Here is a 24,446-nt window from a genome sequence, read left to right as displayed (position 1 = left end):
CAATAACCAAAACCACATACAGTATAATCTTATAACAGGGCACCTGGTTTAAGAGCGCAAGTAGACGCCTACTTAGGTGCTGTTTTATAAAGACATTTGGGATCCTAAGGAGCCCTTTTACAAAGGTGTGACAAAATGTATCCTTACACGGGTCTTTCCCATGTGGTAAGGCCAAATCTTTCCTTAGCTGGAAAATAGCCAATTTTCAGTTTAATGATTATGCACTAATGTTGTCATTAGCGCACGGCCATTAATAAAAATTAGCGTGTGAGCTCTTTCCACCACCATAGAAGCCAACTTTCCAAAATTACTGGGGGCGCTAAAGCCAATGGAAACCACTTATCTTAGACACAACCAAGGAATTTATTCAAGCACCCACAGCACCCACAAAGCTGGCTCCTATTACCGCCACCTATTTTGTAGGCGGTAAGGGCTCTTACCCTCAGTGGCATAGTGAGGGTAAGAGGCGACCAGGGCAGTGGTGCCCCTCCCCCAATCTCCCCCTGACGCGCGTGCGCACCCTTCCCCTGTGCCTCTAGTCCTTCACCACCGTGAGCAACAAGAACTTCAACGTGCTCCTCGCGACCCCCATCGACTCTCCCTCTGACGTCACTTCCAATGAGCGGCACCCAGATGCGGTCACGAGGAGCACGTTGACGTTCTTGTTGCTCATGGTGGTGAACAACTAGGGGTATGGGGGAAGGGAAGAGAGGTGCCAGCGCCCCCACCAACATGGCGCCTGGGGCAGACCGCCTCCCCCCTTACTATACCACTGCATACACTAATCCTGTACAATGTAGTTGCGCTAACTGATTAGCACAGAAAGATCCACTCTCTGCCCCCATGACTAAAAAATAATAAAAAAATGTTTTAGCATGTGCAGTAAGCAAGTGTAAGGCCATACCATAGCTTGATTAAAAGGCCCGTAAGTGTCTTTATAAATTACTAGTGTATGTGGCAGAAATCTACCTCACAAGCACAAAGAGCACGTGTAAATATCCGCATCTAGATTATTCAAGCACGCATGGAGATTATTTTATAATATAGGTAAACGCTACCCCCTGCGCACGCAGTGTGTGCCCATCATCCTGTCATTGTCGCTATTTTATGATCAAAGGTGGTCAAAGGATGGAAGAGCTGCCAAACCAGTCACATAATCGGTTTTATTGAAACAAAGCCCGATGATGAAGTTTCAGTTTGTAGCCTGCATCAGGGGTCAAAAAAAATACAAATAAAGTCATTAACCCCTGGAGTCTATATATATGGCGACTAAACTTGCTCAAGTAAATCTGGCCTAGTAAGATATGCGTGTAAATTCTAATTTGTTGTCAATTGTTTATTGAAAGCTTCTATACCGCTACTAATGACTGGGGAGATAATTACCACCAATAATTGATATTAGCACCAAGTTGTCGATGCTAATTGGTTTGTTATTCAGTTAAATTCCACGTGCAATTTTGAGTACCATATATAGAATCTGGGGGCTAATGGATCCCCCGTGCATTCTTTTAATGGGGGGGAGTGGTGAATAATCAGGCTGAAATTTCATTAACAATTCCGAGGATTCTGTGTTTTGACTGTTATTCTATAAAGCTCATGCCCTGCCATTGTTGTATTTAATATTCTGCTCTGCTCTGTTGCAGCGGCTCCACGCCAAAGAATTGAGCTGACATTTGATGAACCTTATCACATTGAACCATCCTTTGAATGTCGATTTGATCACCTGGAGGTTCGAGATGGGCCTTTTGGGTTTTCCCCCCTCATAGATCGCTACTGTGGTCTAAAAAGCCCTACTTTAATTAGGTCAACAGGAAGGTTTATGTGGATAAAGTTTTCCTCAGATGAAGAACTTGAAGGTCTGGGATTTCGAGCAAAATACTCCTTTATACCAGGTACAGTGTGGCAGGTTTCGCCTTACCTTCTTTTGGTCTCCAGGACAATGTTTTTCAACCCTCTCCCTAGAGGCACACCTCGCCAGTCAGGTTTTCCAAATTACCACAGGGAAAAGGCGTGTAATACACTATGCATATAATAGAGACCCATTAAGAGGGTAATTCTATATAGTGGGCCAAATGTTAGGCAGGAATTAGGCACCAAACTTATGGTATGGCAACGGAAGTTAATTGATGTTAGGCACCAAAATGAGACTGAAATGGCAGTTAGGCACCACAGTGCATTTAGGGTCTGATTCTCTTTAGTACGCCAATCTCAGCAGATGCCTAAGAGGCGCCTGTCAATCTTGTGTCAATATGGCTTTGGCATACTAAAGAGAATCACATTTACATCACTCAACAGACACCTTAAATGTAGGCCAGCATTTTGCAGGCCTACATTTAAGGCGTCAGTCTTGTGCCTACGGAGATGCGTAGGCACACCCAAGGCCACTTCCAGATGAAACCACGCCCACGCTCCGATTTGAACGTGCTTATGCATCCCTGCACTTCTCCGTAGACATACTATTGACGCCTACAATGTAGGCATCCTTCCTCAAACATTTTTCTTTAAAAACATGCATCCCGATTAGCTGCCAGACGGCGGTAGGACGTCTACTGTCGCCTGCAAGTGGGCCACGTGTTTCAAGAATCAGGCCCTTAGTCTCTGTTCTGTAACTTGGCATCTAAGTGTTCTAGCGTGTAACTGCAAAGGGAGCCTTCCCATGGGAGGGCATAGGTGTGTCGTGGGCATTCCAGCTTCAGTGCACACTTTATGTAACAGTTGCATTTGTAAGCCCAACTGCTGATTTTAGGTGGCAGCCATTTACACTGGCCATAGACGGGATCTCCCGTATGAAGAACGGCTGGATAAATTGCAGTTTTACACACTCGAGGAACGCAGAGAGAGAGGAGACATGATCGAGACGTTCAAATACCTCACGTGCCTTATCGAGGTGGAAGAGGATATCTTCTTTTTCAAAGATCCCACGGCAACAAGAGGGCATCCGTGGAAAATCAGGGGCGGGAAATTGCATAGCGACACCAGGAAATACTTCTTCACCGAGAGGGTGGTTGATCGATGGAATAGTCTTCCACTACAGGTAATTGAGGCCAGCAGCGTGCCTGATTTTAAGACTAAATGGGATCGACACGTGGGATCTCTTCACAGAGAAAGGTAAGGGAGGGTCATTGGTGGGCAGACTAGATGGGCCGTGGCCCTTATCTGCCGTCACCTTCTATGTTTCTATGTTAAAGTGGTCACGCCTAAAATTTGATGTGTAACTGCAGACTTACACTAGCATTCTATAGCAGATTGAGTGCCCGACTCTGCTGTTATAAAATACTAGCTTGGTGCCCAGTTTTTCGGCATCTAAGCATATGCACCATTTATAGAATTCCTCCCTTTTACACAAATCTGTATCGTGCATCTTCACTGCGGTGATCTTGAAAACCCAACTGGTGTAGCGTGCCCCCAGGAAAGGGTTGAGAAGCACTGTGCTAAGGCTGTGTATCCCAAATCAGTCCTAGAGTACCCCTTTGCCAGTCAGGTTTTCAGGACATCCATAATGAATATGCTTGAGATTGATTTACATGCACTGCCTCTATTGTATGCAAATCTTTATCATGCATATTCATTTTGGATATCCTGAAAACCTAACTGGCAAGAGGGTACTCCAGGACTGACTTGGGAAACACTGCTCTAAGGTATTATCAGTTAGTTTAACTGTGATGTTGTAACGACACATTCTCTGATGTGTAAAATTTGGGGTTTAAGTTTCTATTGTATTTTCTATTTTATTTCTCCTGAATTACATTCTGTTCTCTCTTATTTATCCAAAATAAATCAATTTATGACAGCAGCTATTAGAAATATTAAGAACAGCAGTGCAGAACAGTATTATGTTTTTAAGATTCCGTGAAAATGTCTGTGTCTGCAGGTGATTAAGTGACTTTAAAGGTTTGGCAGTGGAGCTCTTGCCTGGACCCAGCAGCGGTACAAACATGCAGACGTGTACTGCCGGGGTCCTTAATGTAACAGCTTTCATAGCGTGGACCAGGTTTTATTATAAACGGAGCTAAAGGCTCTCTGCTCCAAAGTCATTTCACTATGCAGAAATAAAGCAACTTAATCAAGGGATGGGCTGGGGAGGGCTTTGACGGGAACAACAATACTTTGGCATGGATAAGAAAGGCTGGAGTGAGTTTGGACAGCAACTCCAGTAGCTGGAACAGTGTCAGGCAAACTTCTATGGCAGAAATATAAAAGAAAAAAAATTGACTGTTGGGCAGACTGGATGGACCACACAGATCTTTATCTGTAAGGACAACAGTGACTGATGGAGGTGTGGATTTGGACCCGAGTTCTCTTATGAGCTGGGAAGAAAGCTTCTTGTGTTTGTGGCACTGATGACTCACCTCTTTCTGGTTTCTCCATGTGATGGAGAAAAGATGGGTTACCATAATGCACTGGATCTGCGCGGGAGTAGAGCCAATCTGATATCATATGAATTGTCACTGAAATGTCAACCCTTTTTGCCTATTGTTGAGCTATGAATCGATGTATATTTGAATGAAGAAAATCCAGGAGTTTTTGTTTCCTGAAGTTCCTGGCTTTATTTTTAGCAGTAGAATCTACAGCTTTATCAGATTCAACTTACATTGTGTTCAGATTCTGCCGTCAGTACTGCTGCTTTTGACAGACCTCAGGGTCTTGTTTCGTGGTTCGCTTTGTCTGACCTTTTTGTTCTGCTGTCCTCTTGTTGTCATCATATATTGATTTATATTTTTATACTGTTTTCACTCTCTTTTTTTTTTATTTTTTAAATAAAAGACAAATACCCCTTGGTTTTAATTCTCTTTCAGTGCCCATGCTATATCCATGTTTCAGTTGAGTTTAAATGGATGGTCTTGCAGACAATATGGGCCAGCTTTCTATTTTGTCAATTTGTGACTTTTAGGATCTAATTTATCAAGACATTTACATATGAATAAGTGGACTAAGCTAAAAGCAAATGAAGTTTGCAAATATATGCGTGTAATTAATAGGATATCCCCACTGGGCCAATCGCCTAAGACATTGTTTCCCAACCCTGTCCTGGAGGACCACCAGCCAGTCAGGTTTTTGGGATAACCCTAATGAATATGAATGAGAGAAATTTGCATATAATAGAGGTGACAGGCATGCAAATCTGCTCCATGCAAATTCATTAGGGCTATCCTGAAAACCTGATTGGCTGGTGGTCCTCCAGGACAGGTTTGGGAACCACTGGCCTAAGGTGTGAAAATGGGTTAGCCCTTTTGTCTGTACGCACGCACGGATAATGTGATCCGATAGCTCCATTTGCCCTGAGGTATACACAGGGATGTAGCCTTAATTTCCCTTTTCTGCGTGCCACTGGGATATTTACTCATTCTGCCTTTTCTGCCATGGAGCTGCACAGTTGCATTAAAGAGGGAGAAAAGTTAAGGTGAGGGGAACCTTGGACATTTTTAAGCTCTAATCTCTCTTTGGTTATAAAATAAAGCTCAGAGCTAACAAGAAGAAGGGATGGGAGTGGCAACATGAATTAATTGCTTTAATGTAACTGCCCACTGAAGTACTTGATGCTGTTTCTTTCAAGCTTGAAGTAGCTCTGAAGCCTCTTGGGTCTGGATTTCAGTTCTGAGCTCAAGGCAAGTTACAGATTGGGTCTGCAGGATTTACCTGCTCAAAGTTTGTGCCAGACTCAGTAGAGCATTGGACCACCCCCAGTCCATGAGGGCCACTAACAAGTCAGGTTTTCAAGATATTAACATAGAAACATGATGGTAGATAAAGTCCAAATGGCCCATCAAGTCTGCCCATCCGCAGTAACCATTATCTCTTTCTCTTTCTCTCTCTGAGAGATCCCACCTGCCTATCCCAGGCTTTCTTGAATTCAGACAGTCTCTGTCTCCACCACCTTATCCGGGAGACTGTTCCATGCATCTACCACCCTTTCTGTAAAAAAGTATTTCCTTAGATTACTCCGGAGCCTGCCGCCTCTTAACTTCATCCTTTGCCTTATGCTAATGCTAATGAATATACATGAGAGAAATTTGCATGCCTGATTTCTCTTATGCATATGCGTTAAGATACCCTGAGAATCTGATCTGTTTGTGGCCCTCGAGGACTGAGAGTGAAGATCGCTGCAATAAAGGGTTAAGAACCCCTTTTATTAAAGCATAACACGTGCTAACAGACACGGATGTGCAGTATTTAGTGTACACTAATGTCCATTATTAGTGTGTGCTAAGTTTTAATAAAAGGGCCACTACGTGACTTGGTCAAGGTCATGGGCGGAAGGAGCCTTGGTAACAGAAGCGGAACTTGAACCTGGGCTTCACTGGTACTCGGCTCTGACCTCTAGATCCCTCATCTATTACCAATACCACTGATTCATGTCTTCTTTTCTTACAGACCCAGATTTCACATACCTTGGAGGTATTTTAAATCCTATCCCAGGTCTGGTTTTATTTTAGTAACTTTTTGTTGTTCTTCTATTTTCCTGAATTTTAAAAACAGTCTCAAGTTGCCTTAATGCTCAGTTTTATCTTTTCTTCAGACTGCCAATTTGAGCTTTCCGGAGCAGACGGAATAATACGCTCTAGCCAGGTAGAACAAGAAAACAAGACAGAGTCTGGTCAAGCAGTTGACTGCATCTGGACAGTTAGGGCTACTCCAAAAGCTAAGGTAAGCCCTTTTATATCATTCAATGTGTAATGAATTTCCAGATTACAAGTTACAGGCCATGTTCATTAGTTTGGATTTCTGTAATGTTACATTTTCTTTTTACTAGTGACTGCTGATGATTCTGGGTTCATGGCAGGATCAGCGAGTTCATCTCAAGGTCAAAATGCCACACCTTTGTGTCTGTGATGGCATAAGCGCCAGCTCTGTGGGTGCCCAAGCACCCTCAATATTTTGGGGACCTCACATGACATGTTACCTTCAGCCCTGTGGCTTTAGGGGGCCCCCCCGAAGGCCTTCATATTTCCCCCTTCTCTCTACCATCGTCCGGTGTCCCCCCTGGCTTCCTGGTCTCACATTAACAACTAATTGTGGCCTGGAGAGGATCGTCAGTGCTGTAGCAATTCTAGTAGGCTGCTGGCAGCTTCAGCTGCATGTTCTGTCTGCCATAGTTCATTACATCAGAAGAGGGGTGGAACTGTGGCAGAGGGAACTGCAGCAGAGGCCACCATCAGCCTGCTAAGTATCGCTACAGCATCAACGATCCTCTGTAGGCTGTAATTAGTTTTTAAAGTGAGACCAGGAGGCAGGGGGATGCTGGACGACAGTGGAAAGAAGGGGGAAACATGCCAGCCTTCGTGGGGGGGGCCCCCTGGTATAGCTATTAGAAATATATGGAGGGAGGGAGGGGGTCCAAAGAGAGGGGCATATGCCAGACATAGGATGGGGGGAGGTGAAGGGGAAAAATAATGGGTATGGAAACAGAAGAGAGGGAGAGAGATGTGGACAATAGGATAGAGGGAAGGAAAAGAAAGGGAGAGAAGTTGGACAGAAGGGGTCCAGACCGGATGGATGGAGATAGAGATACCAGATAGGAGAATAGTTGGGAAGAGAAAGGAAGAGATGGTGGACCCTGGGGTGATGGGGAAGGAAGAAGAGATGCTGGATGAAAGGGTAGTTGAGAAAAGGAGAGATGGTGGGATCCATCGCTGCAGCCGCTTTTTCACTCTTCAGGTCACCAGCAGTGTGAGTGAAGTAAACACACTGCCTTCTGTGGCTGGAAACTTTCCCTCCGCTACTGCTTCCTGGCCCCACTTAGGCGCGAAGCAGTAGCAGAGGGAAAGCTTCTGGGACACCGAAGGCAGCATGTTTACTTCACTCATGCTGCTGGCAGCCCGAAGAGTGCAAGAGTAGCTGCCTTATTAGATCCCATGGAGGAGAGGAATGCAGTGTGGGGTTGGTCATTAGAGAAATGCTGAACTGCGAAAAGGAGACAAGAAAAGGAAAGTTGCCAGACCTCCGAGTAAGGGAAGGGAAAGGGAAGGGGAGGACAGAGACCATGGTAGGAAGGAGAAGGAAGAGGGAAGAGAAAGAGAGAAGAAGAGATACCAAACCACAAGAAGGGAGAAAGGGAAGGAGAGACATGTCGGACTGAGGGGGAAGAGAAGGACAGGGTGATGTGAGATCACAAAGGGAGAAGAGGGAAATGAAGGAGGGGAAACAGATGCTAGACTAAGGGAAGGAGAGGAGAAAGATGTCAGACCACTAGAGGGGAAAGAGAGGGAGGAGATACTGCACAGGGATGGAGAGGAAGTAGAAAGAGAGGGAGGAGATGCTGCACAGGGATGGGAAGGGATGAGAGATACAAGAAATGTTTAAGAAAAGATGGGAAGAATGGAGAAGAAAAAGGGAGGAGATGGTACACCTGAATGAATGGAAAGGGAAGACATGGAATAGTAGATAGGTTTGAAAAGGAAGCAGAAAATTTGAAGAAAGTTGAATATTAAAACTTAATGCCAAAGATCACAGGGAACAATAGCAAAAAGGTATAGCTGAAATTTTTCAAAACTGAAAAAAATTAGAAAAAACACAGGGCCTGTTTTACAAAGTCACACTAGTGGCTTCTGCGTGGCAACAGCCCTGAAGCCCATAGAGATATAAAGGGCATCGAGGCTGTTGCTGTGCAACTTTGTAAAACAGGCCCTTAGCTAAAGCCATCATCCCAGAATCGTCAGCAGTCACTAGATAAATGAAAATATAACATTATAGAACCAAGCTTTAGCTAAGTGTTTTTCAATTTTTTTTTCAATTATCTAAATGATTTAGGAGAATTAGAATTCCACTGCACAGGTTTGAAAAATTTAAGCTTAAAAGTATGGAAGATGTGGCATTGATTGGATGTAGGGCAGAAAGTGAAGAAGGAGAGAAAAAAAGCAAATTGATAAGAAGGCCCTGGAAACAGTTAAGAGCACAGACAGAAGGAGGTTGATTAGAAAAATAAAATCACCAGACAAGAAAGGTAGGAAAATTGATTTTATTTTCAGTTTAGTGATTGAAATATGGCGGTTTTGAGAATTTACATCTGCTGTCTATATTTTGCACTGTTCAGGAAGAAATGCATTTGTTTCCATTTCTCTGGTGATGTACTGCATGCATGCAGAGTCTGACATCTTAGGGTTTCGTTTGTGTATATTAGGATTATTAGTTTGTGGTCCTGTATTTGAATAGTATTTATTTGTGTTCTATATGTGTGACCAAGGCCAGGTGTTCTGGTAGGAATGAATGTTGACTTTGTTGAGAAGCACCATACAGTGTGCTTTGTGTAGCTTAATTTTGTGGTTTACCATTTTGTTTATAAGATTATATTGTATGTATATATGAAAAATGAATGGGAAAAAATGGCTTTACAACTAGTACTATTATTATGGGGGTGGGTCAGTGGCGGAACTTGGGCACCCCCAATCATTTTGAAAAGTTGGCTCCTATGCGTGATAGGATTTGAATTTTTTTTGTTGGTGTGCAAACTGGGTTTTTAATAACAGTATACCTGTCAGTAGGGATCATTCTCTCCATGTACGTGAGAGGTGGTGAGAAATTGTATGGTAGGTAGAAGTTACCACTTGACCCCAACTTAGTATCTAAATTTTTTTTGGGGGGGTGGGGTGGGAGGAGGTTTACAAAATCACTACTTGCTCCATTCATATTTTATAGCCACAACTTTGGGCTGTGCACAATGCATATTGCCAACTGAAGGGGCCCTGTGTTGTTAACTGATTAGTAAGGAATTTAGCTCTAAGATGGTAGTGCACTGCTAGCGGATAATATAAAATATTGATTGATTGATTTCTTTCTTTCTTTAAAATTCTTATAACCCACACAATCCAAAGTATTCTTGGCAGCTTACATGTGGAGACATTCATAATAAAATGTAAAAAACACATATATATATATATATATAATATATAGGGTTGCCAGATTTTACTATAGTAAAATCCAGACCCCCCTAGACTGGTTCATAGACAACCCCGCGAAAGACAAAGGCGCGCGCCGACAACTGAGCGCAAGATGGAGGCGCGCTCTGAAGAAAATTACAGTTTTTAGGGGCTCCGACGGGGGTTTTTGTTGGGGAACCCCCCCCCCAGTTTACTTAATAGAGATTGCGCCGGTGTTGGGGGGGGTTTGGGGGATTGTAACCCTCCACATTTTACTGTAAACTTAACGTTTTCCCTAAAAACAGGGAAAAAGTGAAGTTTTCAGTAAAATGTGGGGGGTTACAACCCCCCAAAACGCCCCCACAATACGGCGCGATCTCTATTAAGTAAAGTGGGGGGGTTCACCCCACGCCCCCCCGTCGTAGCCGTAAAAACTGTAATTTTCTGCGGCGTGCGCCTCCGCGCTGCACTCAATTGTCTGCGCGCGCCTTTGTCCTGGCGCACTTTTGACCTGACACCTCCTAGACTTGCCCCCACGCCTGCCCTATTCCACTCATCCCCACCCTGTTATGCCCTAGTCCCGCCCCCCAATCCCACCCTAGCCCTGTCCCCCGCTGCCTGCTCTCGTCAGGCTGGAGGAGATCCACGCATGCGCGGATTTCCTCCTGCCTGATGCGATTTAGAAGAGGCTGTTCAAAACCCGGACAAAGTGCCAGGTTTTGAAAAGCCATCCAAGACCCCCGGACATGTCCTCGAAATGGAGGACATGTCCGGGGGAATCTGGATGTCTGGAAACCCTATATATACAATACAAGAAACAAATACAGCATTGAAACGTTGTATGTTAGTCTTGCTTTGGGTTCAGTTCACAGACAAGCCTTCCTTACTGAGGATAGGACGTGGCCTAGTTATTACTGTAATGGGCTGAAAACCAGGGAAGCCTTGGTTCAATTCCTGCTTCTGCCACTGACACTCTTTCTGGCCTTAGGCAAGTGCTAAATACTCCAACGCTGCTCTGACACTTACACCCTCTTTTACTAAGGTGCGCTATGCAATTTAGCTCATGCTAAATCTATTCACGTGTTAACCACTAACGCGTCCATACACTTAACATGCATGCGTTAGCGTTTAGCGCGTGGTTAGCGCACACTAATATTTAAAGCGCACCTTAGTAAAAGAAGCCCTAAGTAAAAAAAAAAAAGGGCCTATATCTCTCTTTGGATTATAAGCTCTCTGGGACAGGAACATAAGTACTCAGCTATAATATCACCACATTACAGCACTGCATATGTCCACTATCATATTATTAACAGGTTGGAAAACATCTTCCTAAAAAATAAAAAAAAGAATCCTTTCTTGCAGTGCTCTGCCAATGAGCTGAAAATCTGATTCCAAACAAGTTGGCAAGGTGTTTGGCTTCTGTTGCCCTGCAAGACATTGCCGCAGCGGAGTGATTGAAAAGTTCAATGAAACCCAAATCCTTAAGTGTGAATAGAAGCAGAGTAGATTGCCATTGTCGTCCTTCTGTGAGCAAATGACCTAGAACCAGTAGAAAAGGTGAAACACTGCATTAGTCTCACAGAGGTAGCTGCTAACTGCTCATTGCTTTCTGTTCCTGTGGTTATCAACACTAGTTTTTAATTACCTGGTGTCTATTTAAAACAATCCACACATACTAATGAATATTTCTCAGCTGATAAGCAGAAGGCCGCTACAAAGCCGTAGCCAAGCTGTGAATGTCACATTTGATTTAGGATCCCCAGGCTCTGTTTTGGTTTTTTTATGTGGTGATGGTAGGGGTTTGGGTTAACACATACGTCATTCAAATAATTTGACAGGATTTAAAACCTGTCCTCACAGAGTTCAGAATGGAACCAAGGAATTTTATGTTTCTGATGAGAAGAATGAAAAAACGGGAATTTTTATTTTTTTCAGGTCCCTCGCATTTATTTTGTACCATAAATTGATTTATAGAAAAAGAGAAGGCAGTCTAATGGCTTTTTTATCCCAATGCTTAGCTTATGAAAACACACTTCAGACAGGGACCAAAATAGAACGTTTGGGGGCTTGAAATTTAATTAGGTTAGTAATTAACCCCTTGCTGCGCCAATGCTTCTGAAAATTCTATGAATCTCATCTCTTTTGAATAAGAGATTTCTTGGGAGCTGGGTGATGTGTTTAGGAGGTAATTTCATGATAGAAAGCCAAGGTGAAATTTCCAAAATAACATCTAAAAGAGGGTCTTGGAACTATCCCTAGGAGCACACAAATTTTCTTTCCTGAATTTATACCTGTTCTGAAGGAAGAGCAATAATGATTAAACAACTACAGACAATTCAGAATACAGCTCTGAGACTCGTCTACTCATTGAAAAAACATGACCACATTACTGAGGCATTCATCAATTCTCATTGGCTTCCAATCCAGGAAAGAATACAATTTAAATTCTACTGTATACTATTTAAAACTATAAATGGAGACAGCCCAATCTACCTAAACGACCGCCTCATCCAAACCACCTCTACCAGGCATAGAAAAACACACACCCCATTCACTTACCCCCCAATCAAAGAAGTAAAACGGAAAAAACTATACGACGGCCTACTGGCCACTCAGGCAGCGAAGATAGACAACCAAATCTCCAACCTATTGACAACAACCCCAGACTACAAGATGTTCAGAAAGGAAATAAAAACTATACTCTTCAAGAAATCCCTGAATAAAGCTTAATACCATGAAATACCCCCTTCTTACCATCCCTCCAACCCCAGATCCCACTTATCCCTCTCTTGGAAACCATCTCTGATTTAACGTTGCAACCCTTCTTCCATAACTCTTTTTGTAATCCGCTTTGAACCGAAAGGTAATGGCGGAATACAAATATGTAATGTAATGTAAATCTAACGGTCTTTTTACTAAAATGTGCTACAATCTGGGCTTGACATATGGCAGTGCAAAATTTTACTAAATGCTAAGCCCAGATTTAATGCAGCCCTTTTTTGTTTTCCCTCTACTTAAAGATTTCATTTGAACTATGTATTGCTTGTGTTTAAGCCGCCACTTATGGCCAGTGCCTGCCTTCCTTGACAGGTGTATTTGCGATTCCTGGACTACCAAATGGAGCATTCAAATGAATGCAAGAGAAACTTTGTGGCCATCTATGATGGGAGCAGCTCTATCGAGAACCTGAAGGCAAAGTTTTGCAGCACAGTAGCAAGTGATGTGATGCTCCAGACCGGCATAGGAGTGGTGCGCATGTGGGCAGATGAGGGCAGCAGGCATAGCAGATTCCGGATGCTGTTCACCTCCTTTGTGGATCGTAAGTAGATCAATATTAATGGGTGCAAGCAGAAAGCTCACCCCTGTGTAAGGTGAAATCCAGTGATCTCATCTTCTCATGGCTTAAAATACATAAAAACAAAAATGGGGGTGGGGGGGTGGGCAATTCTTTATGAATAACTAGAATGATTTGTTTTCACTCTATTTTGTAGTAACATATCTTCTTAAACTGGTCCAGATATGGAAATGATCATCTTGTAAGTCTTTAAATATGAAAGGAGTGGCTTGGTATAGTGTGAAACTTTCTCTGAATGCCAACTTTTTAGTACCCAGGACCCTAACAGAAATGTAACAGCTTTGCACTGCTTTTTAACTGAATTCCTAAAGCATGCTGTTTTTCTGTCTATCTGGGTCTTTCATTCCTGTTCTAGGGACCCCACAACTAGCTGGGTTTTCAGGGAATTTATATATAGCGCCCCTGTCAAATAAAGGAACATACAGTATTCGCTGCCAAGGGATGTGCGGGGAAGGGGAAGAGGTAGCATTTGATCCAAGCTCACCTGGTTTGTCAGCCCAGTGCTCTAACCACTCCCAGAATACATGGTTTACAGGTGGATATACACTTGGGTGGGGCACAAATTACAGATATAGCATTGTATAAGTTACATATGTATGAAGATTGGCCTAGTGCAGTGTCTCTCAAACTATGTACCAAGGCACAGTGGTGCGCCACAAGAGATTCCAGAGTTTTACTGAAAGGGGAGAGGTTTAGAACAAACGCCAGGAAGTTCTTTTTCACACAGAGGGTGGTGGATACATGGAACGCGCTACCAGAGGATGTGATAAACAGGAGCACGCTACAGGGGTTCAAAGAAGCTTTGGATAGGTACTTCGAAGACAAAGGGATTGAGGGGTACAGATAAGAGTAAAGGTAGATTATAGGGATGGGATTAGAGGTAAGTTACAAAATTAATCAGGGACCACTGTTCAGGCACTAGGCCTGATGGGCCGCCGCGGATGGACCTCTGGTCTGACTCAGCGGGGGCAACTTCTTATGTTCTTATGTTCTTATTAAAAATTCCCTTCATAAATATACACTAGAATAAATGACATGTACATTGCGTATGCATGAGTTGTCAATGTTATGAGCATCTGTGTGTGTAAGGATACAACTGCCTCCTTTACTAAACCGCCGCACCGCGCTAGTGGTTTTTAGTGCCAGGAGCCGCGCTGAATGTTCTGCATTACTCCTGACGCTCATAGAGTTCCTATGAGCATTGGGAGCAGCGTGGGACATTCAGCGCGGCTCCTGGCGCTAAAAACCGCTAGCGCAGTGCGGCGGTTTAGTAAAGGAGGCATCGCTGAACTGTTGCTGAAATTCCAGTGGCGTTTCATCCTGATGCATCTGGGCTCTTAGCAGGACAGAGCACGAGAGTGATAATCTTCACCACATCCGGGCCACAGCAGGGGCCGGAGCGAGAGGCCATGGTGACGCCAGAACAAATGGCTGCAGGGTGCGCACAGAAATCACCTCTTTCGGTTACTCTGGGCCGATGGCGGTGAACAAGAGTCTGTTCCTGGTCTAGGCAGAGGCCTAATTAGCAGCGGGAAGGTCCGTTTTTAAAAAAATGTAATCAAAAAAACAGCGAAAGGAGAAAAGCCCTATTGCAATTTGAAGGCATGGAGAGGAGGGTCAGTCATCGAATCGGCCACTCCGATTTTTTTAAAATATGAATCGATTCAAATCGATTCACCCGAAGTGAATTGGTGAATCGATTTGAATCGTGAATCGGGCAGCACTACCATATGGATCCTCACATATATTTGTGAACTTGAATTTTTCTGACAGAAATTAAATTTTTAGAAAAAGAAAGAATGACTGTTGTTGGTGAATGATGAGATGTGTGTTTGCTTGTCGACTATCAAGGCACGTTTTGAGTTAATTCATTCATTCATTCATTCATTTACATAGCCCGTCCTCCCCAGGAGCCCAGAATGGGTTACAAGGATACATTTAGAAAGTTTTCAGAAACAGAGATACATACATTACAGAGTCAATAACATGCTACAGGATCAAAATTCAAAGCTAAAGAATCAATAACTTACAACTTATAGAGAATGAGACTAAGAACACATGCTTTGTAGAATCTAAGAAAATAATTCATAGAGTCACGAATGGGTATTAACATATCTGCGGTGAACGATAGAAGAACTGGTTAGCAGGTTTAGGTGTTCTGAGATAAGGTACGTTGAAGCAAGGTCTGTCAAAGGTTGAACATAAGAACATAAGAACATAAGAAGTTGCCTCCGCTGAGGCAGACCAGAGGTCCATCTCGCCCAGCGGTCCGCTCCCGCGGCGGCCCATCAGGCCCATTGCCTGAGCAATGGTCCCAGACTATCCCTATAACCTACCGCTACTCTTATCTGTACCCTTCAATTCCTTTATCCTCTAGGAACCTATCCAAACCTTCTTTGAAGCCTTGTAACGTGCTCCGGCCTATCACAGCCTCTGGGAGCGCGTTCCATGTGTCCACCACCCTCTGGGTGAAAAAGAACTTTCTGGCATTTGTTTTAAACCTGTCTCCTTTTAATTTTTCCGAGTGCCCCCTTGTACTTGTGGTTCCCCGTAATCTGAAAAATCTGTCCCTGTCTACTTTTTCTATACCCTTCAGGATCTTGAAGGTTTCTATCATGTCTCCTCTAAGTCTCCGCTTTTCCAGGGAGAACAGCCCCAGCTTTTTCAGTCTGTCAGTATATGAGAGGTTTTCCATACCTCTTATCAGTTTAGTTGCTCTTCTCTGGACTCCCTCAAGTACCGCCATGTCCTTTTTGAGGTACGGCGACCAATATTGGACACAGTACTCCAGATGCGGTCGCACCATTGCACGATACAGTGGCAGGATGACCTCCTTTGTCCTGGTCGTGATACCCTTCTTAATGATACCCAACATTTTGTTTGCTTTTCTTGAGGCTGTGGCGCACTGTGCTGACGCCTTTAAAGACGTGTCCACCATCACTCCCAGGTCTCTTTCAAGGTTACTTACCCCTAGCAGTGATCCTCCCATTTTGTAGCTGAACATCGGGTTCTTTTTCCCTACATGCATGACCTTGCATTTCCCTACATTAAAGTTCATTTGCCATTTTTTGGCCCATTTTTCTAGCGTCGTTAGGTCCCTTTGCAGATCTTCGCAGTCTTCCATGGTTTCAACCCTGCGGTAGAGTTTGGTGTCATCCGCAAATTTAATAACTTCGCAATTTGTTCCCGCCTCCAGGTCATTAATAAATATATTGAACAGGAGCGGTCCCAGCACCGACCCCTGCGGAACTCCGCTCGTGACCCCATGCCAGTCTGAGTAATGGCCCTTCACTCCAACCCTCTGTTTCCTGTCTGCCAGCCAGTTTTTGATCCATCGGTGGACCTCCCCTTGCACCCCGTGTCTCCACAGTTTTTTAAGCAATCTTTCGTGCGGTACCTTGTCAAAGGCTTTTTGAAAGTCAAGGTAAATGATGTCAATGGATTCTCCTTTATCCACCTGTCTATTTACTCCCTCAAAGAAGTACAATAAGTTTGTGAGGCATGACCTACCCTTGCAGAAGCCGTGCTGGCTCGTCTTTAGCTGTCCATTGTTTTCTATGTGTTCACAGATACTGTCCTTAATCAGTGCTTCCATCATTTTTCCCGGGACCGAGGTCAAGCTCACCGGCCTGTAGTTCCCTGGGTCCCCCCTTGAACCCTTCTTGAAGATGGGCGTGACATTTGCAATTTTCCAATCCTCCGGGATCTCTCCAGTCTTTAAGGATAGGTTACATATTTGGCGAAGTGGCTCTGCTATTACGTTCCTTAGTTCCTTTAGTACCCTTGGGTGAATGCCGTCCGGACCTGGCGATTTGTCGCTCTTTAGTCTGTCTATCTGCCTGAGGACATCCTCTTGGCTTACCTCTAGTTGGACCAGCTTTTCATCCCGATCCCCATTTACGATGTCCTCCGGTTCCGGAATATTGGATGTATCCTCCCTCGTGAAGACTGACGTGAAGAACTTATTTAACCTGTCTGCTATCTCTTTTTCCTCTTTTACCACTCCTTTTTTGTCTCCATCATCCAATGGCCCCACTTCTTCCCTTGCCGGTTGCTTCCCCTTCACATATCTGAAGAACGATTTGAAGTTTGTTGCTTCCCCCGCCAGTCTCTCCTCATATTCCCTTTTAGCTTTTTTAACCACACGGTGACACTTCCTTTGGTGTTCTTTGTGTTCCATTTGGTTGTCCTTTGTTTGGTCCTTTTTCCATTTTTTGAACGATGTTTTCTTGTCACTTATCGCCTTTTTCACTGCAGTTGTTATCCACGCTGGGTTTTTTGTTCGGTTTTTTTTTGCACCCCTTCCTGAATCTGGGGATGTACAGGTTCTGTGCCTCTTGCACCGTGCCCTTGAGTAGGGACCAGGCTTTTTCTACAGACTCCATCTTCCTTTCGCTACCATTGAGTTTCTTTCCCACCAGTTTCCTCATGCCATCATAATTCCCTTTTTTGAAGTTGAGTGCTGTCGCTGTGGATCTTTTCACCTTTGATGGTCCAATTTCCAGCTTGCACTGGATCATGTTGTGATCGCTGTTTCCGGTCCATGAAAAGAAGCGTCTTTACTGCTATCTGGAAGGTCAGTAGGTAATCAATTACCCTAATGGCAGGAGGGAGTTGATTCCATAATTTAGGTATGCTATAGGAATATGATCGCTTTCGGGCTGTCTCCCGGTGGAGGCTGTTTGCTGGAGGCTGAGAGTGGTATACTGGGAGTTTCTTTGCTACATAGTCAGGTGTCATGTCGTGGAAGCGTTTAAATGCTAATACTAGTTGTTTGAAGATATTGCGTTGTTGTATTGGGAGCCAGTGGACCTGGATCGGTGCTTGGGAGATATGGTCAAAAGATTTTTTAGGAGTCGCACTTCAGCAATTTGGACTCTTTGTAGACGGTTCTGCTCTTTGGCCAGTAGACCGGTGTAAAGACCATTGCAATAGTCCAGGCGGGATAGAACATAGGCATATAACAATTGGGTGAAGTCAAAATCAGTGAAGTAACGGCGGATGGGCTTTAGTTGGTGTGAGTAGTAGAAGAGGAGGATACTACCTTGGAGATTTGTGTTGAAAGAGTCAGACCAGCGCCAAGTGTAATGCCCAAGCTGGACACTTGGCATTGTCCCAGGAGATGCAAGGACGAGAGGCAGAGCACGAATCCATAAAAGTTCAGTCTTGGACCCAAAAACAAGCACCTCCATTGCATTGATTAGCAATTCTATTCTCTCTACTTTGGTTTCACCATTGTTACAATTACCCATACGTAGCTTAAAGAACTTTAAATAAATAGCTCTCAAATTTAATTTTTTGTTGGTTTTTTGCCATTTTATCATTTCAATTATAATGTTCCATGAAAAACATTTGCTTTTTTTAGTGTGCAGGAGCTAAAAAAACAGTTTGAGAGACACTGGCCTAGTGGTTAGAGCACTGGGCTGACAACCAGGGGAGCTCAGATCAAATCCCAGTGCTGTTCCTTGTGATCTTCGCAAGTCACTTAACCCTCCATTACTTGGGTCACCAGATTTTATGTTTATAAAATTCACACCCATAGCCCCGCCCACAGGCCCGCCCAGTTTGACCCAGTCCCGCCCTGTTCTGCCCACATCACACCCCCGTTCCTACCCAGTCTCACCCCCCTAGTCCTACCTCCTAAAGTGCTCGGATCCGCATTGTGAGGGCATCCACGCAGGATTACGTGATGATGTCGCATGCATCATCACATTGCATGCACGGATGCCCTCCCGACGACGTCCAGAGCTGGAAGCTTTTCAAAACCTGGACAAAGTGCTGGGTTTTGAAAAGCTGTCCTGACGCCCAGGCATGTCCTCTAAAAAGAGGGCTAGAGCTCTGGCAAACTGTCTTCTCAAGCCAGGCACTTCACTGTAGCAGAAATGATGTCTGGTCAGTGCAGACTTCCCAGTCTGCTATCTCCCCAGAGCTTAGCTGAAAAGCCAACTAAGACTTCCAACTAATCAGCCATCTTAAACATAGTAACATAGTAGATGACGGCAGATAAAGACCCGAATGGTCCATCCAGTCTGCCCAACCTGATTCAATTTAAATTTTTTAATTTTTTCTTCTTAGCTATTTCTGGGCAAGAATCCAAAGCTTTACCCGGTACTGTGCTTGGGTTCCAACTGCTGAAATCTCTGTTAAGACTTACTCCAGCCCATCTACACCCTCCCAGCCATTGAAGCCCTCCCCAGGCCATCCTCCACCAAACGGCCATATACAGACACAAACCGTGCAAGTCTGCCCAGTACTGGCCTTAGTTCAATATTTAATCTTATTTTCTGATTTAATCTTATTTTCTGATGATTTGTGTTCATCCCACGCTTCTTTGAACTCAGTCACAGTTTTACTCTCCACCACCTCTCTCGGGAGCGCATTCCAGGCATCCACCACCCTCTCCGTAAAGTAGAATTTCCTAACATTGCTCTTGAATCTACCACCCCTCAACCTCAAATTATGTCCTCTGGTTTTACCATTTTCCTTTCTCTGAAAAAGATTTTGTTCTACGTTAATACCCTTCAAGTATTTGAACGTCTGAATCATATCTCCCCTGTCTCTCCTTTCCTCTAGGGTATACATATTCAGGGCTTCCAGTCTCTCATACGTCTTCTGGCGCAAGCCTCCTATCATTTTCGTCGCCCTCCTCTGGACCACCTCAAGTCTTCTTACGTCCTTCGCCAGATACAGTCTCCAAAATTGAACACAATACTCCAAGTGGGGCCTTACCAATGACCTGTACAGGGGCATCAACACCTTCTTTTTTCTAATGACTACGCCTCTCTTTATACAGCCCAGCATCCTTCTGGCAGCAGCCACTGCCTTGTCACACTGTTTTTTCACCTTTAGATCTTCGGACACTATCACCCCAAGGTCCCTCTCCCCATCCGTGCATGTCAGCTTCTCTCCTCCCAGCATATACAGTTCCTTCCTATTATTAATCCCCAAATGCATTACTCTGCATTTCTTTGCATTGAATTTTAGTTGCCAGGCATTAGACCATTCCTCTAACTTTTGCAGATCCTTTTTCATCTTTTCCACTCCCTCTTCGGTGTCTACTCTGTTACAAATCTTGGTATCATCTGCAAAAAGGCACACTTTTCCTTATATCCCTTCAGCAATGTCACTCACAAACATATTGAACAGGATTGGCCCCAGCACTGATCCCTGAGGGACTCCACTACTCACCTTTCCTTCCTTCGAGCGACTTCCATTAACCACCACCCTCTGGCGTCTGTCCGACAGCCAGTTTCTGACCCAGTTCACCACTTTGGGTCCTAACTTCAGCCCTTCAAGTTTGTTCAAAAGCCTCCTATGAGGAACTGTATCAAAGGCTTTGCTGAAATCCAAGTAAATTACATCTAGCATATGTCGTCGATCCAGCTCTCTGGTCACCCAATCAAAAAATTCAATCAGGTTCGTTTGGCACGATTTACCTTTTGTAAAGCCATGTTGCCTAGGATCCTGTAACCCATTAGATTCAAGGAAGTACACTATCCTTTCTTTCAGCAAAACTTCCATTATTTTTCCAACAACTGAAGTGAGGCTCACCGGTCTGTAGTTTCCTGCTTCATCCCTGTGACCACTTTTATGAATAGGGACCACATCCGTTCTCCTCCAATCCCAAGGAATCACTCCCGTCTCCAGAGATTTGTTGAATAAGTCTTTAATAGGACTCGCCAGAACCTCTCTGAGCTCCCTTAGTATCCTGGGATGGATCCCGTCTGGTCCCATCGCTTTGTCCACCTTCAGTTTTTCAAGTTGCTCATAAACACCCTCCTCCGTGAACGGCGCAGAATCTACTCCATTTTCTTGTGTAACTTTGCTAGACAATCTCGGTCCTTCTCCAGGATTTTCTTCTGTGAACACAGAACAGAAGTATTTGTTTAGCACATTCGCTTTCTCCTCATCACTTTCCACATATTGGTTCCCAGCATCTTTTAGCCTAGCAATTCCATTTTTCATCTTCCTCCTTTCACTAATATATCTGAAAAAATTTTTGTCTCCCTTTTTTACATTTTTAGCCATTTGTTCTTCCGCCTGTGCTTTCGCCAGACGTATCTCTCTCTTGGCTTCTTTCAGTTTCACCCTGTAGTCCTTTCTGCTCTCCTCTTCTTGTTTTTTTTTATATTTCACGAACGCCAACTCTTTCGCCTTTATTTTCTCAGCTACTAGGTTGGAGAACCATATCGGCTTCCTTTTTCTCTTGTTTTTATTGATTTTCTTCACATAAAGGTCCGTAGCCATTTTTATCGCTCCTTTCAGCTTAGACCACTGTCTTTCCACTTCTCTTATGTCCTCCCATCCTAACAGCTCTTTCTTCAGGTACTCTCCCATAGCATTAAAGTCCGTACGTTTGAAATCTAGGACTTTAAGTATCGTGCGGCCGCTCTCCACTTTAGCCGATATATCAAACCAAACCGTTTGATGATCGCTACTTCCCAGGTGAACATTAGGAAAAAGAACATTTTCCATGGACAAGCAGAATGGGTCAGCCACACATGGATGACATCATCTGATGGCACCATGGATGGAATAACTCTCCTAAAGCTCAGAAGAGCCTTTTTCTAGGCCCTTCTGAGCATGTGTAGATCACACCTAAACACTGTCCACACCCATTTCCTCTCTGGTCTGATCTATCCATCCAGCCATGCGGACGGGTCTTCCTGTTCTCCTAAATTTAATCTTCCTTTCCCTTTTAAAGTTATTCTTTCTCTCTTACCTCCAACATAAGACAGTCAACAGGATGAACTACAGGGATTCAGAACACAAGCCTCCTAGGGCTATCCCCTGTCTTCCGGAAAAAGCACGTGACCCTGGTCTCCATGAATCTCTCCCCCAGAAGCCCAAATTAAGGCAGCATGAGCTGCTGACCTTCTGCGTAGCCTAAAGACCTTAGGTCAGGGGTGTCCAACCTTTTGGCTTCCCTGGGCCGCATTGGCTGCAAAAAATTTTTCTGGGGCCGTACAAATGCGCAAACGCTACAGCAAGACAGAGGAGGGAACCGGCAAGATGGTAAAACACCTGGGGGCAGCAGAAGAAAACACTGCATCACCCTCGACCGGGGCCGCACAAAATACTTCACGGGGCCGCAGGTTGGACACCCCTGACTTAGGTCTTAAGAAAAGAGCAAGCAATACTTTTATGGTACAGAGAATCTCCTTGCCTGAGACAATGAGCTTTCCTGGGCCAACCCCTCCTGGCATCCACAAAGCACACCATGTAGGGCCTGTTCTTGGACACAGGAGAGTAAAGTTCTAATCTTTATTTCAAATTCCAAACTACATCAATGAATACTAGAGCCTAGACCCAACACAGGCTGTGTTTTGGCAAACTATGCCTTCCTTGGTGATCTGTAGGACTCGCTAGTCAAAAACGCAGTGCATTTAAAACTGTTTGGCATAGGAGCTTGGTGTCTGTTGTTTTCCCGCCCTTGACTGGAGAAGGTCTTAGAGTTTGTGGCTGCAGTTGTTACAACGGGTCCCTCTAGTGGCTTTGTGGATTGTACCCATCCCCTCCTGGAATACCAGCCAAGCACTAATGGGCCCGTCAGTGGAACTGACAGCAGAAGAAACAGGGGATCAACACTGGCTCAAGCTCCAAAGGGATGTCAGCATATTAGGTGCCATCAACTTGTGTTCGAGCTCTAACGACTTAAGAACATAAGAAATGCCATTGCTGGGTCAGACCAGTGGTCCATCAAGCCCATGAACATCATGAAGTTTTTGTGGCAGAATACAGAAGTAGATTGCCGGGTAGATTCTGCGCAGTATAAATTTGATGTTGTTGGCGTCATTGTCGCATCAGACATGATCCTCCGCCTCCAACACTGACCAGCTGCCCAATATGTAACTGGGCCCTTCCCTGAGTTGTCCCTCCTTCCTGATAGCAGCAGGTGTGCACTCTAACCAGAGAGGCCCACTGAAGCCTGTGTAAGTGGAGCATTTTTAAGAAGTGGGGGGTGACGTGATCAAATTTCCTTATGTTCTATCCCTGGAGTGGCTGTGGAAGTCCTCTACATGACATCCTAACACACTGTAAACTATCTGCAATTGGAAAGCACAGTTTGCAAATGGCATGAGCTAAGTACACCTGCAGAGCGGCTGCTGGGTTTCAGGGGCAAGGGCTTGCCCTGGGGAAAGAGGGGGGGGGTGCACATTTCTAGAAAAGTCAGCCACGGCAGATTTCAGCATGAAGGGGAGAGGAGTGGACATTGTTGTCATGGGGTAGGTGTGGGGGTTATATCAGACTGTAGCGGAGAAGGACAGAATAGGAGGGAAGTAATTTTACTCCACTATTTATTTTTAGTTATCTATTTATTTATTTTATTAAATTGTTATAAAGTATGATTTCAATTTTAAAAAAATGTCTAAAAGTGAACATTCCCCCCCCCCAAAAGAAAAAAATATATATAAAATTATTCAGGTAAATATGAATGACAAACATTCAAATTCTGTAAAAATATTTACTCATCACCATCAATGTGGCCAGATATGAGGAGAAATCGGTCACACTAATGTTCATGGGTAAATATTTGTACTGAAATGGATTGTTAGAAATGGACATTGACATCCTTGTAGGTCTTATTTTCAATTATGGCACTGCAATTTTCTTCTCTGTACAGCTAATAAGTTTTAAGCAGTATGAGTTCTCATATGCGAATGGAAGACGTGTCTAACGAGCTTTGCATAGCTGGACAAATACTATGCGACAAGGTCACTTCACACTTGCCCTGCGCAAATTGCAATGCAACCATCCCAAACTAGTTTGTCACTAACAGCAGGCTGTATAGAAAAGCAATCAATCTATCTGATTTCTTCCTAGCTGCAGATTACTAAAGCAGTATCTGCTTATTAGGAAGGATAAACCTACAGGCAAAGAATTTCTCTGCCTTTGAAGGCAAGTGCGGGTTGTTTCCATTAAACTCTAGGCAGGCTGTGCATGCGAATTAGCTACCATGCAGGGCTCAGTCTAGTAATCCTGAATGAGAGTGGTGAGATGAGGAACAGTTCTGAACAATGGCTAGAGGTGTTTGGTATGCAAGAAACAAGCAATCAGGTTTCAGAATGAGAGTCACCCATTCTCTATTCTATTCGGAATAAAAAAAATATGGGATGAAATGCAGGGAATTTAGGAGGTTGAGAGTTGGAACTGCTTCACATAAGGCAGTCCTTGACCATGTTTCTTCAAATTTAAGAGCTAGTCCAAAAACCTAGCCAATAACTCCCTCACTGTCT

At 44.1% G+C, this 24,446-nt stretch overlaps 1 protein-coding gene across 4 annotated transcripts in view; it reads left to right on the top strand.

Annotated features, from left to right (window-relative positions):
* The window catches only part of NETO2 (neuropilin and tolloid like 2), a 107,499-nt gene that overhangs the window by 64,428 nt on the left and 18,625 nt on the right, over positions 1-24,446 (top strand). For 3 of the 4 annotated variants that reach the window (XR_004539107.1, XM_033940631.1, XM_033940628.1), the window contains exons 4-7: positions 1,644-1,892; positions 6,373-6,417; positions 6,518-6,645; positions 12,945-13,173. Coding sequence is in view for 3 of the 4 variants with exons in the window: in XM_033940631.1 (XP_033796522.1) it covers positions 1,644-1,892; positions 6,373-6,417; positions 6,518-6,645; positions 12,945-13,173 (651 nt within the window). In the remaining variant the exon portion in view is untranslated. The remainder of the gene's footprint in view (positions 1-1,643; positions 1,893-6,372; positions 6,418-6,517; positions 6,646-12,944; positions 13,174-24,446) is intronic. The other variant, XM_033940632.1, reaches the window with a different exon arrangement.

This window comes from Geotrypetes seraphini, chromosome 4, assembly GCF_902459505.1.
Source record: "Geotrypetes seraphini chromosome 4, aGeoSer1.1, whole genome shotgun sequence".
Taxonomy (NCBI): domain Eukaryota; kingdom Metazoa; phylum Chordata; class Amphibia; order Gymnophiona; family Dermophiidae; genus Geotrypetes; species Geotrypetes seraphini.
The sequence above is the reverse complement of the archived record's forward strand: the minus strand, read 5'-3'. Positions and strand labels throughout refer to the sequence as shown.